The 20,640-nt window shown below is 42.8% G+C and overlaps 1 protein-coding gene across 3 annotated transcripts in view; it reads right to left on the minus strand.

Annotated features, from left to right (window-relative positions):
- Positions 1 to 20,640, minus strand: part of fgfr3 (fibroblast growth factor receptor 3) — a 125,693-nt gene that overhangs the window by 72,325 nt on the left and 32,728 nt on the right. Inside the window, exons 1-3 of one of the 3 annotated variants that reach the window (XM_042436809.1) lie at positions 18,561 to 18,630; positions 18,431 to 18,464; positions 5,784 to 6,009 (exon numbers count right to left, since the gene is read on the minus strand). In XM_042436809.1, coding sequence (XP_042292743.1) covers positions 5,784 to 5,931 — 148 coding nt within the window. In that variant the 5' untranslated portion in view covers positions 5,932 to 6,009; positions 18,431 to 18,464; positions 18,561 to 18,630. Of the gene's footprint in view, positions 1 to 5,783; positions 6,010 to 10,917; positions 11,583 to 18,430; positions 18,465 to 18,560; positions 18,631 to 20,640 lie in introns of those variants that run through there. The other 2 variants (XM_042436808.1, XM_042436810.1) reach the window with 2 other exon arrangements.

Below are 20,640 nucleotides of genomic sequence, written 5' to 3' on the forward strand. Positions count from 1 at the left end.
CACTGCCACTATCAAAGAGCTACAGAGTACAGGAGAGGTCTTCAAACGACAAGTGTGTGTGTGTGTGTGTGTGTGTTTCAGAGAGAGACAGGAGAGTGGTAGGGAAGAAAAATGAATTTTGGCAGAGAAAAAGAGAAAAAGTGTGACTGTGTGTGTGTGTGTGTGTGTGTGTGTGTGTGTGTGTGAAGTGTAGAGCCTGAGCGCAAATCTGTGGATGGCACGGTTTTAACGAGTCTCCTAACGACCCAAACAACCCCTGCTGACATTTACAGTCCTTGCCAGGAGGGAGGCGGGGGGTCGGTGACCTCACACACACACACACACACACACACCCACAAACACTCACACACTTGTCGTCTTTTTGTCTCTGTAAATGACACACATATTTACTTTCTTCTCTGGTTGAAGAGCGCACTGACCACACACACCCACACTGTCTCTGTCTCTGTCTCTCTCCCTTTCTCTCTCTCTCTCTCACACACACACACACACACACACAGACCGCCATCCTTTAATTTCTGTCTGTCTAAACCAGCCTCCCACCCATCTTCGACCCAGACCGGTTTGCCCACAGAGTGAATCTACAGAGGATGCCATCGCCACTGCTCTTCACACTGACTGACCCACCTTAAACACCAGGGGAGACTTTAACACTGACTTAGGACTTTCCCAACCCATCTGCCACTGGGTCAAGGACTTTCTGACTAACCGACAACCCACAGACTGTTAGACTAGGCCCCCACCTCTCCTCCACCCTTACACTCAGCACTGGCTCCCCACAGGGCGCTGTGTGTTGAGTCTCATCGTCTAAGCCCTCTACAATCATGACTGTGCCCCCATCCATCCCACCAACACCATCATCAAGTTCAATTTAGTGACAGCGCACAGGGATGAAGACCTCGATCCACTATACATCAATGGGGACTGTGTGGAGAGGGTTGAGATGTCTCCTGGACACCACCGCAGTAGTCACAGCAGCGACTCCACTTCCTGAGGATCCAACCTGAAGGAGAGGCTGCCGGTGTTCTTCTACCGCTGCTCCATCGAGAGTGCGCTGGCATGCTGTATCCCTGCGTGGTATGCCAGCTGCTCAGAGACCTTCAGAGCGTCATCAACACCGCCCAGAAGATCATCGGCTGCTCTTCGGAGGACTTATTAAGCTCTCACTTCCTCAGTAGAGCAGCCATCCCACCCTGGACATCATCTGTTTGACCTGGTAGACACTTCAGGTCAATCCAATCACAGACAAACAGACTTAAGAACAGCTTCTACCCTGCCAAACACTGACACTGACTGTCTGTGACATGTGTGACTATCAGCACATTTATAGAGCACTGCACACACGTCTACATCCCAACTGCACCTTTGTATATTCCTAACTGCACTACATGTATATAAAGGCCACTGCAATTCAACAAATGTGCAATATCTTGAAGTGCAATGCTAATAACTTTTCTGTTTTTTATCGTATTGTTTTATAAGTGACAGCAAATATATTTTTAGCAGCTTACATTAGTTTAGTTTGAACTCTTTTCTATTTTTAATCGCTGTTTGTTATCTGTGAATGCACCATCAGGGTTTCTACTCAATTTGGTTGTACTCTGTGCGATGACAATACAGGAATTCCAGTCTATTCTATTCCCTCTTTTCATCTTTTAGTGCCTCCCCTGTCATAATCCGCCTCTGCTCATACAGACATAACATTCACTTAACTGCAGACTCCACATACGCCTGGCTTTGTCACACACACATGCATACACACACACACACACAAGCACACACACAGAGAAATGCAATGGCAAAACTGAATATGTTGAATTTGTGAGTCTGCTGTTTCACAGAGGAGCCACATATTTCATCTGAGCTCTGCGGGGGCACCGGTGTGGGGGTGTGTGTGTGGTCAGTAAATACAGAGAAGAAGAATAACACACACACACACACACAAAAACACACACACACACACAGCTTCTGCTCTTTGTCATCAGTCTCTCACGTCAGTCAGCTTGGTCTCTCAAACATTTTTTTTTTTGTCTCTCCACTGAATTTGGAAATGCCACCAGCCTTTGGAGAAATAAACAAAACCGCTCTCTGAAACAACATTTAGGTGGACTTAATGGAAACAAGGAATTACACTTCACACACACACACACACACACACACACACACACACACACACACACACACACACACACACACACACACACACACACACACACACACCTTACCTCACACATGCATAAATACAGTCCAGGGTTTGAGCTTAACATTTATTCCAGAAGACATTTTTTTGCCCTCTTACATGGACTTTTAAAGATTATTTATGTTCTTTTTCAGCATTTTTTTTTACTTTGAAAATGTGTTTGAATGGCATTCTGGGTAATAAACTTTCTATCTCAACCATACATTAAAAAAATATATTTGAAGTCCTCATGTACCATAACTTAAACAGCTTAACAGACCTTCTGTGTTGTGTCGGTTCTGGTCAATATAAGCATTTTTTTCCCTATTAAAGCGATTTCTTCTAAAAACATACCTACGGTGGCCTGCAGGGTTCAGTGGTTAATTCACATTAATGTAATAGCACAACCAAAACAAGAAAATTAATAAGCTGTCCTTATTAATTGCACTTTTAATTTGTATTTACAGACGTGCCGTAAACTTTCAAGGGCATTTCTGTCCTTAGCACCTGCTGATTTCTGACCCTGGCACAGATACACACATTAATCCGCACAGCCCCCCCCCCCACATACACACCACACACACACATAGACACACAGACAGTTGCAGTCCTGTTACACACACACACACACCGAAAACACAAACCTAAGTGACAACTTTGCAGCCCAGCGCTGTGGCGACTGAGGGGAAATCGTGCCATCTGCCAGTAAACGACAGTCATTTTATCCCTACTGCTCGTCCATCTGTGGACGTGGGGAACTCTGCTGGAGGCCAGGGGGCCGCAGGGGAGACGGGGGAGACAAGACGCAGGCAGGAGATACCTACCAGACACTGAGGCCTCTGTCTTTACCTCCCTATCATATAGAAAAACGCAATATTTGGGGGATTTTTTCCTTATAGATGCATGAAATAAAATGTTAAATGCAAGAACACTTTGCATGGTGGTATTGCTACTTAACTAAAGGATTTGTGTACCACTTAATCAGTTTATAGAGAAGTGAAGTCTCAATTAGGATTGACCTCCACACCCCTCTACACAGGAGATACTCAGTGATAAACAACAACATATATTAGAATGAATGTTACTTTATATAATTGAAAGAGACCTCATTACATATCATATGCATTTCTCCTATGACTGACAGGCCAAATTGAGCCTATAACTGCACTTTTATGCCAAAAAAAATCAAAAAGTGAGCGTTTCGGTTAGATTTTTACCCCCATCAGGATGTAACAAACCTCTAAAATAACATTTACAACATCAAGTAACCCATTAAAACCCAGCTAATGAGAACAATACAAGTTTTCCAGACTTTCTTTTCTGTAGCTGTGTTTATACTGTGAGGAACAGCCATCATAACAGAAGTTGATATTCTTCTACATTAAAGAAAAGGCCGATTAATAAGTATAACCTCAGTTTCAAATCATATTTTAATCATCGCATTGAGCAAAAGGACTCCCTATCGTGTCTGCACATGTTCCACGTTATTATTCACTTCATCAAATGAATCATCACAAAACCAAAATGACAAACATAAAGCGATTTGAAACAGTATCCACTTCCAGAGTTATGTGCCCCGGCTGTATTTGGCCATGTCTGCAAACCGCGCAGGTACGTAGAGATCACAGCCTTAACACCCGCCACCCGGAGGGGTTTAAAAAAACACACTCAGCTTTAGGATGATGCCAAGCATGATAGGCTGTGATGGCTCCCAGCGGGGAAGGCAATCAGGCGGACAGAATCACAACACGTCTATTGTAACATTGGGGGTTTTTACACGAGAGAGGGCGGGGGGGGGGGGGGGGGGGGGGGGGGGGGGCAGAAAGAGGAGAGGAGACGGATTTCAGCTATGGAGAGTGGAATTTACACACACAGGTAGAGGGGCTGTCAGTCTTATGAGGTGAGACCATCTGACACTGAAGTCTGAAAGCTTAAAATTGCATCACATTTGAACAGTTTCCTTCCAAAGCTTTGTTAATTGTGCTTTTTTGCATATTTGAGTGAAGTCTTTATAAAGTACAGACCGAGGATGAAAGCATCTTTACTTTTTCCTGGATGTGTCCAGATCAAAACTGCTTTCAAGTCTCAAGTTAAGTCAAGTCTAACAGCAATCAAGTCCAATTCAAGTCCTCATTTTTGTGACTTAGATCTGTTTCTCGAGTCTCTACAACTCTCTGGAGAGCTCTGATATACAGCACACACACACACATGCACGAGTAACAAAACGCATGTGTCCATGTTCTTGCACGCACACACAAACACAGACAGGGTATCTCAGTTTGCATAAGACAGCTGGGTCCTCTCCAGAAAGCACCCAGTTCCTTGTCTTTCTAAACGCACTGTAGCGTGTAAAGTGTGTCAAAGACTCATTTTAAATAACACTCACATAAAAAGAAAAGAGGAGGGGAGGAGGAGGAGGGGAGGGGGGGGACAAAAAAACAACACTTGGCTAACGCCTCAAAAAAGATTACTCTGCTGTGTGTTAGTTTTTTTGCGCAATATGGAGAGATTAAAGCAAACACAGTCGACGTTTACTTTGGATTGATCTTTGGGTATTTCTCTGCCTCAAGAACAATGAGGGAAAAATGCGCTAAGCTCAGCGAACCAAGAAGAGTCCAGTTAAATCCTCCTCGTAAAAAAAAAAAAAAAAAAAAAAAAAAAGAAGACTCCACCACATTCGCATAAACAATAAATGTTCCTTTTGAAATGCCCCCTATTTGAAGTGATGAACACACAGAGAGCTGAAACACGGTTCTAAGCAGATGTCATATTAGCATGTAAAAAATGAAGCGAGGAACAATTGAGGAAGAGGAGCGAATGTGTCTGAGCAGCTAAACATTTTCCTTTCTTGTCCTTTCTGGCTCTTTTTTCATCCCGCTTTCTGACTATGAGTGTAGGATTCTGAGCTGTGTGTTTTCTTGTTGTGCTGCAGGAAAGTGTCACTTCGAGTTTGCTGTTCTCACTTCACATGTGAGCGAAGATGCTTTTTTTTTTGGTGCGAACAACAGTCCAAAACCCAAAGATATTCCATTTACAAAGAAAAAAACAGAGAAAAGCAGCAAATCCTCACATTTAAGCAACTGGAATCGGGCAATGTTTGGCATATTTGCTTGAGAAATGACAAACGATTGACTAATCAATTAATCAACTAATTGTTTCAGCACTAACAAGAACCAATTAGTAATGTCTGCTAAATAAAAACACAACTTATTGATTGAACTGAGTTGCAGCCAACTCTGACAGCTCATGTGTAATCTTTTGTGTTTCTCCTGTTTTTGATTCATGGACTTTCAACATAAGAGCCATGATGCCTTCAAGGACCATTTCTACTCAGCTTGTGGCTGCTCTGGTGATACAAATATGTGATTGTACCATTATTAATGAGGTAGTTCATCATTAATATTGAATAAAGTGTATCTGTAGAGTCCAAAATTGTCCTGAAAACTGGTGATTTGGTTCAAAATGTTGCTTTTATGCACGTAGGAGTTTTCTGGTGTCTGTGAGCTAAGCATTGGTTTCCCCTTCCTGGTGTTGTATCAGCAGCAGGGTGTACTGTATGGCTTGCTGCAGTGCAAATATTCCAGGGTCTGATATTGTATCCTACCTGTGGGCTGAGCGGTGGGCAGCCTGGCCGGAGTGACGCAGAGAGGCAGGAGGAAGGAAAGGCAGAGTGAGCACCACAGAGCCGTCATTCCTCTGGACGACGAGGCGAGACGCAGAGCAGCGAGGCCCGACTCCGACTCAGACAACATCCTCCGTTTGCATGCTGTCCAGCAGAACGGCGGCCTCCGACGCTGCGAGAAACTATCCAACAACTCCCCTCCGCTGACCTGAAAAACAACAAGAAAAAAAAAACAAATCAATCAGAGCCGAGCGATAAGAGAGAAGATGTTCATAATGAGGAACCTGAGCTGATTCAGCCCAGGTTTGACTGTGAGAGAACACGCAATCAGAGGAGAAATCATCAAAAGTCTGAAATAAAGAAAAATAAGACTGTGAAATTGAACACAGAACAAAGAAGCGCCTTTGGGTCTGCACACATGCTACCATATTCTGACCTGACATTCCACACAGATTTCAAGGATTAAGGTGGAAATCCCTCTTCGCAGTTTTTCTCAAGAAACTTTTTCAGAGCACCTGATCGTTAAGATGAGCGCTCATATTGGAACAATATCTGACATCAATTAGCTTAGGAAACCTTTTTTTTTTTTTTTTTTTTTTTACACCACACCTTCAGTCTAGAATCCGAGTTCGTTAACAAATCAATTAACCTCGCCACACAAGGATTAGACTGAAGAAAGAGAGAATGACATGATTTCAAACCTAGACAGCCTGACATTCCTTCCAGAGGACTCTTTTCTGCTTGAGAAACTCTTCTGCATGGTTTAGCAACCGATTGACATGGATTCACTAATCTTCCTGCAGGATGAGGAATGCCGAAGTCTACAGTATCAGTTGCCCAACATGCCCGGCAGCTTGCAGGAGGAGGAGGAGGAGAGGGAGGAGGAGGAGAAGGAGGAGGAGGAGGGAGCATGACGGCTACGGCGAGCGACGGCGGAGTGCTCTGCTCTCTGTTTGCTTAAGCAGGGTGAAGCTGGAATGCAGCGAGGTTCGCAGAGAAAGCTCTGAGTGAGGTGCCCAGAAAAGCAAAGTACAACCCCCCCCCCCACCCCCCCCTATACTTATACACCACCACTGTTAGCTTAAACTTTAGCGGCTCTGTCCAGCCTCAGAATAGCCTTGGCTGTAAGACGTCCACCCCGACAAAAACACAGGTTGGCGAACGCACACGCAAACATCTCAGAGTGGGCTTTTGCTTGCACACAGAGGTGTATTGTACACACACACAGTCCAGAGAGAGGTTGTGTTGTCTTTAGTCTTAACAGTACTGTTTTTCTTTCCCTCCGAGGACCTGTGACCCACTCCTTGCTCAGCACAAACTGAAACCAGGGTCGGCTCTGGAAGGCTCTGTTTGCACATTATCGCTCCTCAACACAGAAAACATCAACTGGGGAAACTTCACAAGATACACATGAATAGATAAAACAGCACACACACACGGTCCTAATCTAAACACTGGCACCGCACCTTTCATGCTTCAACATACTGCGGCCTTTTAGGTATGTTCTCTATACGCAGCTCTTCTTCTCTGCTCAGCCCATCCTCACCTTCTTACAACACAAGACACCTACACGCCGCTGCGGTTTGTTTATACAGTTTCATACAACACGATAAGGCCTTCGCTCTTCAGGCGTGGAGGTAGCTGATTGCAGGCTGCTACGATTTTTGTTTTCTCTGGCAGGCACAGACATACACACACACGTATATATATATATATAAAGAAAAATCTCTGCATTTTACGGGCAGTCGACTCCGAGAGCTGAGAGTTGGATCATGTCATCCTGCAGATCTGTTTAGACAAGTAGCATGACAAGCCTCTCGAGCCATTTGAGCAGAAATTGGAAAACAATAGAGGCTTTCGGATTGACTAATTCGGTGACAGGTAATAGTTTAGACTACCTCGGTGTACAAAGTGAATCCTTAAATTTGAGGAGCAGCCAAGTCTTGCAACAAGATTGATAGCATGAAACTGAAACCAATTACAGCCCCCGTGTAAGAACAGCAGATAATGTACACTCCTCTCTGACTAAACCGTAACCTTATATCCCCTGTTTTTTGAAATACTGAGTGATAAAACTCAACTAAGAACTTTTCACACCAAAGTGGACATGCGCTACACTGCGGATGAACTCTTCACAGACTGCACGGTTGACTAAAAAAAAACAAAAAACACTTTGATTTCACTTAACAACCTGGAGAAGCACAGGAGAAGAAGAAGAAGAAGAGCCGATACGGATCTCAAAGACCCAGCGTGGAGTTCAAAGCCTCCAAAGTGTTTTCATGCTAATATTTTCTTAAAGCATGAAAGGGAAACACAACCACCACTGTGAATAATACATGAACATTAATCATGCAGAACTATCTTCACATTGTAATAGCTCGGAGGCAGAAAAGTGCTTTAACCGGGGTTCAAATCCCTGTCATCCTTCTCCCCTCTGTGAGGATCAATGCGAGGCGGTCACATGCTAGTCACACCTCTCCAGAGTGTCAGTAATCTTTAATAATTAAGCCGGAGAATCAACAGCCGGGGCTGGATCGACTTTGTCATTTTGGGAAAAGGGGATTAGAGGTTTTTCGGGGGAGAGCACAAGTGCAAACAGCAGCTGGGTGGGTGGAGGGCAGATGGGGGTGCTGCTGGAGAGACAGACAGACAGACAGAAAAAGGCAGATAGGTGGGTAATCTTCCACACTCTTTCCTTCTTTTTATTCCTATCTCTCTGCTCCTCACCCCCTCTCCACCTTTCTCTTATCCCTCCACATCTCCTCTCTGCCTATATCACACCACCGGCCTCCTCCTCGGAGCACTCACTCAAACGCACCCTCAGGTGAGAGAGGAGATATTGATCATCTGAGAGGCGGAGAGAGCTCTGCACTTTAAAAGCTGTCAGAAGTTGCGGTGCGACTCCAGGTGTAAAAGCCCCTGCAGGCGGTGGACTCGGCTCACCTCCGGCTGACACACTCAAGACGGGGAATGTCATGTGTCCTGCACCGCACGTGGAACAAATCACAAAACCTGTCTAGATGTTTGTCCTCTGCATCAAACAGAGGATGCGGACACGAGAAGCGGCCCCTCTGGGAATGTTATAGAAAGACTGCAGGAGCGAGCGTAAAACGACAGCATATAAACCGCTGCTTAAGCCATACATGACTCCCTTTGAGACTATGATGTGAATATTACAGCAGATACCTCGGGAAATTAAAATGTTATAAAGCTTAATAAGGTCGATGTAAGCCTTGTTCTAACTGCCTCAGACACATTATAAGACCTTATAGGGAGGGATATTACAGTGGATCTATGGGGAGAAGGAAATAAAGTGCCACTGTACACTTTTGTTTGAATATTACAAGCACAGTGTGGGTTCCTACACAGTTCAGGAGTAAAATATCATGCATGAAGCTCATTAGAGTCATCAAATATATCTTTTCAGTCACTTAGAATATCATAGGAGCACTACAGAGATACCATAGCAGGTGAAAATACTTAAAAAGGCTTGATAAGGCGAAGTTTTTATCATTAGAATCAAACAGTGAATTTGAAAGATGAGCTTTTCTACCCATATTTGACAAGTTGAAGCCAGTTAATGCTCCTCTTTATAAAATATAAAAGAGAATGAGATAAAAAGCACCCCCCAAAAAAACTACACACACACACACACAGCCATGGTCTCAGGCCAATTTCGGTAATGAAAAGAGGCAATCAGAGTCTCATTTGGAACAGAAATGTGTCTGATGCTCTCCTCTGATGGGGAAACGCAGTAAACCTGGCATGCGTTATTTCTCGGGTCAATAGATACAATTAATTTGCAGCATTAGCTCAACTATTATCATCCGCACGCGTGTTTCTGGTCTCTACATTTAATAGGCTAATAAGATACAAGTCCCAAATCTCATTTCAGTCTAGTAGGATGCCATAATCCGCTAATTTTCTCCGGTGATGGCTTGACATGATGGGAGTCAAAGCTAAGCTGAGTGGCCAAAAAAATCACCATCTGAATCCCATCGAAGCGCATGTGTGTTTGAAGAGAGGATGACTGATCTGCTGCTGAGGGGGAGAGAGAGAGAGAACCGCACAGTTCGTTCATTCAAAGGAAGGAGAAAAAAAAAAGATGTGCTGCTTTCTGGAGAAACTTCAGAGATGATCAGAGGCATTAGGGGAGCGCGGCTCTCTGATAGAAGCTGATGTGTAATTCATATTTCAGCTCCTAACCAGAGAATACGTCACTGTTGCAGTGTGTGGAGAAAAGGCGTGTTCATCCTAACGAGCATATTGGATGGCGATGAAAGTCAGTATTTTACTTTTTTGACTGTAAAAAAAAAAATTATACATGGAAACGTTTGATTGATGATAAATGGAAACCTCAACTCATCTCATCTAATGAGAGTCCTCATCCCACCCTGATGGACAGATCAACGTGCTTCATTTCATAATTCACACGCATCATTTTTTTTCTTTAAATTCTACTGCTGCTTTTTCCCCATATTTCCCCTTATTCCAGGAATCTTCTAGAAACCAAAGTGTCAATATGTTAGAACCAGACATGATGAGGTGGATCACTGCGATGAGAATGACTTCTGATTTGGAGCAAGTTGAAAACAAGAGCAATGATTCAACCAGGAAAATCAAATAAAAGCCTTTCCTTGTGCGTAAAGACACAAACCTGCGCCCCACACAGCGCAACAAGCATTTATGAGCTGTAACAGAACCTCCTGCGCGCTTTCTCCAAACTAAGGTGATAAAAAAAATACCCTCAGATCGCTTCTTTAATGCTCTGGCACCGAGCAGGACGCGCCGATTGCGCACAGACTGGGGACGGATGAGCTGTTCCCTCTGCGCCACCTGTGCGATGGTTAAGACCGTGGGCTGGTCCTGCAGCTCCACGCTTCACACTCACACACACACACACACACCCTGTACAAACTCTTCACAGCACAACACGGATACTTAACACCGAGAGACTGGAGAACTCAACCTGTCCGACTCACATCTACAAGGAAGTGAATGTGTTTCTCTCATGCCTCAAAGGCTGCAAGACTGGTTTAATGATCATAAAAATAATCATAATAATGAGAAGAAGAAGAAGGATTATAATAATAACAAAAATAACAAAAATCCTTACCCAAGTATCCTCTTTTGACAGCAAAACGCAGCTTTTCAAATGTCACCAAGCATTCAGAAGAAAAAAAAAACAGGCTTTATTCTCCAGTAAACTTCATAAAACCCCACAAAACTACTTTAAAATCCTTAAGTCCTCGCGTTTCGGGGAGCAGTTTGGCGACAGTGGGACAAAAAAAAATTAAAAAAAAAAAAAAAAAAGTCAGAAATCCCCTTTCGCGACTTGACAGCGAGAGTCCTCAGCTCGGGCACCGCCGCTGCGAACGCCAACTTCTCCACTAAATCCCGTTTTCCACTGCGCGCTGCTGTCCGAAGTGTCCAAACCTCCCAAATGCCTTCATCCTCTCGTGCGCAGGGGTGGTGTGGTGTGTGTGGAGGAAGCCGACGGGACGCAGTGAACGCGGCTCCTCGCTCCTCTCCGGCGCGGATGCCAGTCGGTGTGTTTCGTGTCCTCGGATCAACCAACTCGGACTGGTGGCTCTCCTCCGCTGGCTGCCTGTGAAGTAGGAGAGCTGCGCGCTCGCTTGCAGTCAAGTCAGCCCCGGCTAGGAAGGAGGAGGAGTTCCGGCTGGTACTTTCAACACAAAATCTTAATTGATAAAGCTGTGACGCAATGCTTTTCTGAATGGTTATTGAGGTGCCAAATATATTTCGAGTGGGAGATCAAAGATAAACGTTTTCCACTGATTATGCTTTTATGACAATAAATGCATTAGGATGCCAGGTTGCCTGGAAGTGTCAGTTTTATTCAGGCTGTTTAAAGTGGTTCAATTGTTTATAAATTATATGAAATGGAAAATCCTTTTTTTGCACGGTCAATAAACTACCACGAGTTGAACATCTTAAGCCAAAACCATGATTATTTAGTTAGTGATTTGCAAAATGGACAGCTTCCATTTTTCCAAGTTATTGAGCATTATCTATTATTTCTGTCTTCTCCTCTCACAGTTGTACGTTTTCAATACATTTTTAAAGCAGTTTTTTAAGCCTGGACCCTTTTTTAAATTTATATACGAATTAGCCTTCAGGCTTATCAGAGATATGACAACAAACAAACTCATAAATAAATTCAGATCACATTTAAACTATAAAAACACTGTGAGAGGTCAGTGTGCTTTGAAGGCTGAACCGTCACGTTTGTCAGTGAGTGTGTGATGCGGACTTGACGCTGCTCTCCTTTGGCTCTCCAGAGTCCCGCCGCGGTCCGGGATGCCTCCTGGCTGCCTCTGCCTCTACCTCCGGGCTGCGCGCCGCCGGGAGGAACAGGAGCAGCAGCAGCAGCAGCAGCAGCGGGGGGAGGGAGATCAGATTTCGGCGCGCCGCCCCTCCGGGGCCGCTGGAGGCAGCAAGTGACGGATGGTCCAAGCACCTCCCACCCCTCCTCACTTCGTTCAGAAAAATTCAATCAAGCAAAGCGTTACTGCAGATTCCAGAGCTGGTGTATGAGTCTAAAAATGATTTCTGAATGCTGTGCAGACAGTGGTTTCCAGTGTGAGGTTTGGGGACCACAAGGGGGACTCTTAGATGGGGCTGCAGGTGGTCCTGAGCAAAAAGAGGAGTAAGTTACCACGTCACTCTATGGAGTTTTACAGACGTGTACAGATAAATGTAACAGAGAATTCACTCTTCTCTTTAGTGAGTAGAGTTATCTCAGGGGACAAAAGCCTGAAAGACTCAGGGGCCCAGAGCTAAACAGGGGCCCTGGAACACGTGAGGGATTAGAGATCATTTTTTTGTGCATGTGTCAAAGCTGTTTTTGAGCTGTTTTCTGGCCAAGATCCGGTTTATCTTCCCAAGTTTTACATGTGAATGAAGTTTCAGGTATTTCTAACAAATCTTTTCAAACAGGTTTAAATGCTGCTCTCGATATGATACGTTTTTTTCAACAAAATCATTTGTTTGGTTTCAGCTACAAATGAAAATCTTAAGTTGGTTCATATCATTTCAAATCTATTTTAAATGAACCGGGTCCAAAGTTACAATCTTTTTAGAGTGAAATTCTGCCCTTTGCTTCTGTGGACATTGGTTCCTTGCTCAGAGATTATATTGAATCTGGTACTAAAAAGACAAACTTTGTAAGATTCCAGCTAGTTTTGTTTTTCTGTCTAACTTTTAGACGGCTGAACCTTCACCTTAGCTTCAGCTGAGCTATTTTGTGGATTTTGTCCTCCGTCTCTTACACCAAAGTTGTTTTTAGAGAGAATTCCTTTGCGGCCGGAATGGACGATAATAACAACTACAGAGATCGATTTGATTCAATTTTCAATTTATTTTATTTATATAGCGCCAAATCATAACAAAAGTTATCTCAGGGCACTTTTCATGTAGAGGAGGTCAAGACCGTACTCTTTAATTTACAGAGACCCAACAATTCCCCCCGAGAGCAAGCACTTGGCCGCAGCAGCGAGGGGAAAATCTCCCCTTTAACGGGAAGAAACCTCAAGCAGAACCCGGCTCAAGATGGATTGCCTCGACCGGTTGGAGAAAGAAAGAAGGAGGAAGGGAGGGAGGGGGAGAGAGGAACAATACAATAATAATAATAATAGAAAATATGAGTAGTTATAGTAATAGCAGGAGTGGATGTCAAGGCAGGACACCCACAAGACCAAGTCTTTCAATACACTGCACACATGGGCTCGAAAAAATATGAAGCTATTCTTTAAGGCTAAAGGAAGCTGTCTGGAATAAAAATGAGAAGCTCAAGTCTACATTTTCATTGAATTAATGCAATTTGTGGGGAAAAAAATCCAAAATCTGTTAAAAAATATAATCTGTTTGCTTCCCTGTAACTTATTTTAATGTCTTATCTTTCCATCAGTTGTTTTACTGCTCAGCTTCCTCATTTCTGTCACCCATTTAACTACCAAAACATGTTAATGAAAAAACACTATTAAAGTGTCATTTCCAGTCATCAGACGATTTGCAGGCAGCCTGAACCGACGTTTGACCAGTCGGACCTAAAGTGTGCTGAGTGAACAGTAAATTACCATTAACCACCCGTTTAATCAGCCACACACTGCAGCCTTTGGGCTAATTACCGCTGTCAAGACAGAAGGTGATAGCACCCGATGCTGCTTTAAACAACACGCCAATTACTGTCATCTCTTAAACTGGCAATTTTATGACGCCATAAAGAAGGAGAAGCACTCTGCTTAGTGACTCGAGGCCGGCTGAGGAGGCCGGATGGAGTGTGCCGCTGTCGTCCATCTGTGTTTGTCCAGGAGGAGACGGGCTCTTCGCTGTGATTTGTGACAATCCTCTTCAACACGCCGTAAATAACGCAACAGTGCACCTGCATCATCAAGTTGGTAACTGACTGAATGATATTTCAATTAATCCAAAATAAATGTGAGTAATGAAGATGTATAGTTGCAGCTTTATATCAGACATTTCAAGCTGGCAGTTTGCAGTGTTAGTACTACGTACTGCATGATGAAAAGTGCACTAAATTACAGTTTAGTTCCTTTCCAAGATGGATTTTGGCTGAAATGATGCATTCATGTTCATAAATGCCAGTCAGACATTCCCATATTCTTTCCCGCTGAGACAGATATTCAAAGATTTCAGAAAAATACAAAAATTACCGTCAAAGAAGGATGTGAACGACGACTGCGAGTTGGAAAATGATTTTTATTTCTAGGATAAAACTGTTTATTGGATTGTATTTTAAATTTTATTCACAATTTTATAATTTCTTTTTCGTTCTGATTTGTGGAACATTTTGTGTTATCTGTTGTATGTTGTGCCAATTTTTCCCATGATACTCGTGAAAAAGAGATTTTTCATCTTAGTGAGGCTTAAAGAGGTTAAATAAAAGTAAAAACAGTCATTTCCACACAGCATGAAAGTACTACTGTAGGCAATGTATTAGTTTCTGTATTTTCTTATATTTTCTGCTTATTTCATCATGTTTCTCTCTAACATTACTTACCAAACTTTAAAAACTGGTTCTTACTGTTGTACTGATCCTGTATTTAATCAATTAAATGGCTTAAAAACATAATGATAATAAAAATAAACTTTATTTCTATAGTGCAAAATAATTTCCTCTCCTTCAAAAACATCTCACTACATACAGGTGATATTGCTTTAGCGCTCGACCCCATGGGAAAAGTCAAACGGAGAAACAACAACAAGCCGTTCTCATTAAAGCAAGTGAAGAAGAAGAGGGCAGACTGATGACGAAGGCCTGGGCTCGGTGACCCTTCGGACTACAGTACTCTGTGAGAAACGCCGGTGGGAGGAGGGGAGGCGAGTCCGGGAAACAAAAGCCAGTCGGTCGGGAGGAGAGGTCATACAGATGGTGAGAATGCTCAGTCAGACAGCTCGAGTACTGATGGGCAAACTGACCAAATGACCTCTCTTCACACTCACACACACACACACACACACACACACACACAAGCAAACACACACACACACCCCTTGGCTCTCTTCACAACAGCTCATGTCAGGAAAAACAAAACTCCTCCCTGCACCCCCGCAACACCCTAACTTCTAAATGAACACAAACACACACAAACACACGTATGCACACACACACACACACACACATGCACACCCCCTCCGCTTTCATTCCTCCCCCCTCCCCCAAGGGAATAGATCAGCAGGAGATGAAAGGTGAGGCCTTTTCATTTAAAATGGAGTTAAAAATTAAACAACAAGAGCACCTCAGAGTTTAGTTTGATTACTACTAAGCTGCAACGATCCAACGAGGGAAACATACAGAAAAAAAAAAACGAGCAAACTTCAATAAATCCTCTTTCTGCTGCCCAGCAGTGTATTTGGCCGCCGTTATCAGGGTGCATATTTTCACTGATAACCCCAAGAAGCTGGGTAGCATTGACTTGTTTTTTTTTGTTTTTTTTTCTTTGAGTTCGCTGCACACTGCCTGTGTGGGCGAGAGCCAATTGACTCACACTGGCTTTGTCTGCTAGAGGTGGAGAAAAGCAGCAGGACTAATCATTAACACAAGTGATTCTGGCCAGACAAAGATGGAGCACAAAGGGAGGGAGTTGATCACCGAGGCCACTTCACACTCGACTTGATGCTGCTCTCTGGCCCCTGTACTGCTGACCTGCATACACACTCACTCGCTGGTGAGCGACTGTCGCCGTTCTTCTCTGCGGCTGTCGCACACACACACACACAAACATAATGCATGCCAGTGGTTCCCGTATCAGGGGTCACAAGATGAACTGGAAGGGTCATAAAATGATTAATGGGATAAGAAAACATGTTCTGCTACATAAGTATTTGCTTTTGGTTTGTTATACTGGATAATTTTACATTTTCTGGTCACTATGTGTTATTATACTCTTAATCCATGCTGATGTATTTCTGTAATTTTGCTGTCTTGGTCTACTCTGTGCATACATCCGTCCCTCCTCTGTTGCTCTTCTTGAGGTTTCTTCCATTTTTTTGCATGTTAAAGCATTTTTTTAGGGAGTTTTTCCCTTATTTGAATCAATCAAGCTGTACAGATTGTAAAGCTCCCTGAGGCAAATTTACGATATTGAGCTACACAAATGAAAACTGACTCGACTTGACTCGAGTTCACTTTTTTCCCAAAACTTGTTCACACAGTTCTCTTTATCAAAATGCAGCTCAGCACAAAAGTTAATCTCACATCCAAAATGCACTAATGCAACAAAAACAATATTTTTTTGGAGATGCGAGCAGACGTTTAGCTTTCATTCATGCAATTTGTGTCAAAGTAATGAAAAGTGATCCGCGGCGATCAGTCAGACATTAACTTCTGTTGTGCTGACTCTGTGATGAGTTTTGAAAAAGTGAACTAAAACAGAATAAGTCAGACGGTTTAGAGAGTTAAATCAGGTGTTTAAAGGAAATGCTCATGACTCAGATACATGCAGACGGTGTTTCATTTGAGCGGTTGGAGAGCAGCGCTGTAAATACACATGAAAAGCACCATGTTCTTGAAACAAGTGACAAAATCTGCCAGAGCAATAGGAATATGTGTTTTTAGTATGTTCTAGGGACGTGACTGTATGTTTAAACAAGAAATGATAGTGAATAACAGTGAAGGTCATTCAGGCGAATAGATGCTGCTGGAGGCTTGATGATGTCGTATTTGTGTCATTCTGTCTCAAGACTGAATACAAACTATCCCACGACTGTTTTTTATCGGAGCATTTTATATATAAAATTGAATGTTGCGACACTGCTGATATGTACGGTGGCCCTGAAGTGCAAATCACAACAGCAAATCAAAAAACACCACAACAAATAACAAAACACAACAACATTAACTTCTACTGGAAAAGGTAGGTACCTGCGCTCGACAAAGCTTGTTGCTGATTGGACGGATGCACTGTTCGTCTTTTTAACAGGAAGGAGGCGCTGTCCTATCTATCTATCTATATATATATGAAAGCATGTGGATTTTATTTTCCTTTTTTTTTTTTTTTTTTTTTTTTTTACTTCACACGAAAAACAGTAACAAAGTAATACATTGATTGTTTATATTACTGTTATGAGTCAAGTTGAACACAGCTTTGGGTGGAGACTACATGGACCCCAAATGAAAGGCGGACAGCGCCTCCTTCCTGTTAAAAAGACAGACAGTGCGTCCGTCCAATCAGCGATGATCCTTGTCAATAAGAGAGCGTCCAATCAGCAACCACCTTTGTCGATAGCAGGTACCTATCTTTTCCGGTAGAAGTTAATGTTGTTGTGTTGTCTGCTTTTGCGGTTGTGTTTTGTTATTTGTTGTTGTGTTTTCCTATTTGCTGTTGTGATTTGCACTTCAGGGCCACCGTAGCTATGACGGCTTCCTCAGTTATGGACTACCTGGTTCTCTAGTCAGCGTTCTCAAGACTGTTTACCTTTAGTCATAGATGCAAATTCATGAGTCAGAGTCAACAGAGGTTGAACTGTGTGCAAAAGCTTTGAGCAAATTTAATTTTGAATGAATTTAATGATTCATTTGTCACAAGTTTCACTGTGATGAATGAAGGTGTGAGCGAGGTTTAAGGCAGGTCGCTGCACTAGAATCAAGAGAGATGAAGTTTGACTTTAGATAATATTTGAAAACGAGTTAATTGCACTTAAAATAGAAACTTCTGCACAGGCAGATATTTTATTTGTTTTGAGAAAATTAGATGATAACGACTCATTTCCAGACAAAAATGACTTAATAAGTGGAGGATTTTTTTTTGTTGTAGTGCATGCATGCACTGTACACTGTAAAAAAAAGGGCACGTCAACAAAGCCATAATATTTAATTTTAGGATGATTACATTAATTTATTTTCTTACCAAAGATGAATCATGCTGTCAAGCACCATTTGCATTAGATTATTAAGCTTTTTTCAAGGTAATTGCTCTTGATTTGCCTTCTAATCTATTTTTGATGATGTTTCTGATGTGTATGCAATTAGCTGATTTTTCAGCCTGTTACCAGCTAACTTCCCTATCCCTATAATATTTTGCTTGTAGTAGGGGATTTTTTTCCCAGCATATTTTAAGAATGTAAGCATCTGCACATGCACTCACCCTCAAGCCAACGTTTGATGTGTGTAATGACAGCCTGAGAACAAAGGGAGACAGTCAATGAGAGAGTGTGTGCGGTGACTCCCGTGTAGCTGCAGATTACACACACACACACACACACACACACACACACCTCAAAACAAAATGAGCTCAGCAGGTTTGCAGCGTGATGCGGGGTGAGGTGAGCTGAGAGCTCTGCTGCAGCTCTGCAGGGTTCCAGCCCACTGTTTGTGTTGTCTTTCTCTCCGCTGGGTGTAATGGCCTGAGTAATGGGAGCTTTTTGGAGGAGAGGGTAGAGAAGTGAGCCAGTCCGCCTGTTTGGCACAGTCGGTCCCCATTACACTTCCCTCGAAGACCACCGAGCTTCGAGTCATTTTTGCACTGCGGTTTGACGTTTTTCTCGCTGTGAGAGAGGGGGCTCGTTGGTGAGGGTGCAAAAACAGTTTGACAGCTTGACTCCGAGCTCCTGGGTGTTTGCTCGGAGGGATACATCTAAAGACTGAAAGAGTAAATCATTCAGGCACAACTGGATCACTGTGCTCAAGACTCAGAGTGTGACTGCGGTCCTGTGAAGAGACTGTTGTCTTATGGAAATGAGAATATACGGCTGGAATTGGTGTAAGATACAGTGTTAGTATCACTCACACGGAGCTAATATTACCTCAAGATAGGGTTATGTACTGAGAACTGGTTCTGAATTGGATCAATATCCAAATTTACAAGAACTGGAGATTCATTCAGAAACCTGCTTTTCAGTTCTGCTTCCTCAAAGTAAAGTTTGGGCTTACTGGGCTTCCATACACATCGCTGGTTACACGTTTAGAAAAGTGCGAGGAGTTATTTTGCACGTTCCAGATGTGAAAATTCACTTTCTCCGTAGACCAATTTAGTTGATTGGCAGCTGGAGCACTTCCAAAGCTTGGATGCACTTCATTTGAATCGTTAGTACAAAAGATCAATTGCATTAGAAAGTATCTGCTTCTTTGATTAATAAAAATCAAAGGAACAAGCCCGTTGAAGGAGAAAAACTACTAAATGCTAACATGCAGCAGATTTTTTTATTATTTAACAGTAAGCAGCAAACAATCCAATAATCCAATAAAGACCATTTGACTCCAGATCAACACATGGGAGTGTTTTTTTCTAATCTGGCGCCTCTATCAGCAGTAATCAACCATCTTTGTCTGTGTTTTCCAAAACTGTTGCAAATCACTGTTAAAAAATAATGATGTTTAATGATGTGACAACGCTGTGGTTAAGGTCCGGTTAGGTTTAGGTACAATAAGCACTTGGTTAGGCTGAGGGAAAGATCACGGTTTGGGCTAAATGACCAGCCAGCAACACTTATAATCACAGGGTTAAGGTTAGATTGTAGTTACGTTTTTTAAACTCACGGTTGGAAACAGGAAAGGAACAGTCGTCTCCTGTGGCAAAGTCCGCTGTTTGGTTATAACCTCCATCCACCCCTCCTCTACTGAAATGTTGAAATTTGTCAACACACATCATCTAAACTGCGCCACTGCTAGATGGCATCTGTCATTCAAACGTATAGGAAAAAAAAGAACGTTTGTCGTAATAAAAAGGAGACAGACAGTAACGTAAGGAATCAAATTTTTCAGATTGTTTATTGAAATCAATTAAACTTAATGTTAATTTTAATGCAATTTATCAAAAGGTTCCTACAGTGAAGAATCGGTTCTATGAAGTGTTTCACAATATATGCAAAATGTGTCCTCAAAGGCAAAATTAATCTGCCAGATTTCTCAGGGGAGTTTTATTCTGACGTTTTATTCCTACATGACAAATGAGCTTATTGGTGCTGCTGTTTACTGGGGTTGTGAATATTCTCTGGCTGAAACACCATCTGAATCCTCCTGATGCAGTAAAACCCCACCGACGCGGTTCTCAGAGTGAATTAAAAGAAGTTCGTTAAAGATTATTTGCTGTAATTCAAAGCTAGTTTGGCATAAAAGCACTGGGATGCTAAATCTTCTCCGTGTTGTCCCACAGCACACAGTGGCTGGTTGTTCCATGTCCGCGGCCTTGGCACGCTCCGTCCGTCTCCGTTTCCAGCTTTTTGGCTTTACCTCCCTTCTGCTCTGATTATGAGCTGAGGTGTAAAACTCAGAGTCAACAGAGCAAACAAAACAAGCCCTCAGCTGTGTTTGCGTTTGCACTCACCAAAAAAAAAAAAAAAAAAAACCCCTCCAAAA

Source organism: Thunnus maccoyii, chromosome 16, assembly GCF_910596095.1.
Source record: "Thunnus maccoyii chromosome 16, fThuMac1.1, whole genome shotgun sequence".
Classification (NCBI taxonomy): Eukaryota; Metazoa; Chordata; class Actinopteri; order Scombriformes; family Scombridae; genus Thunnus; species Thunnus maccoyii.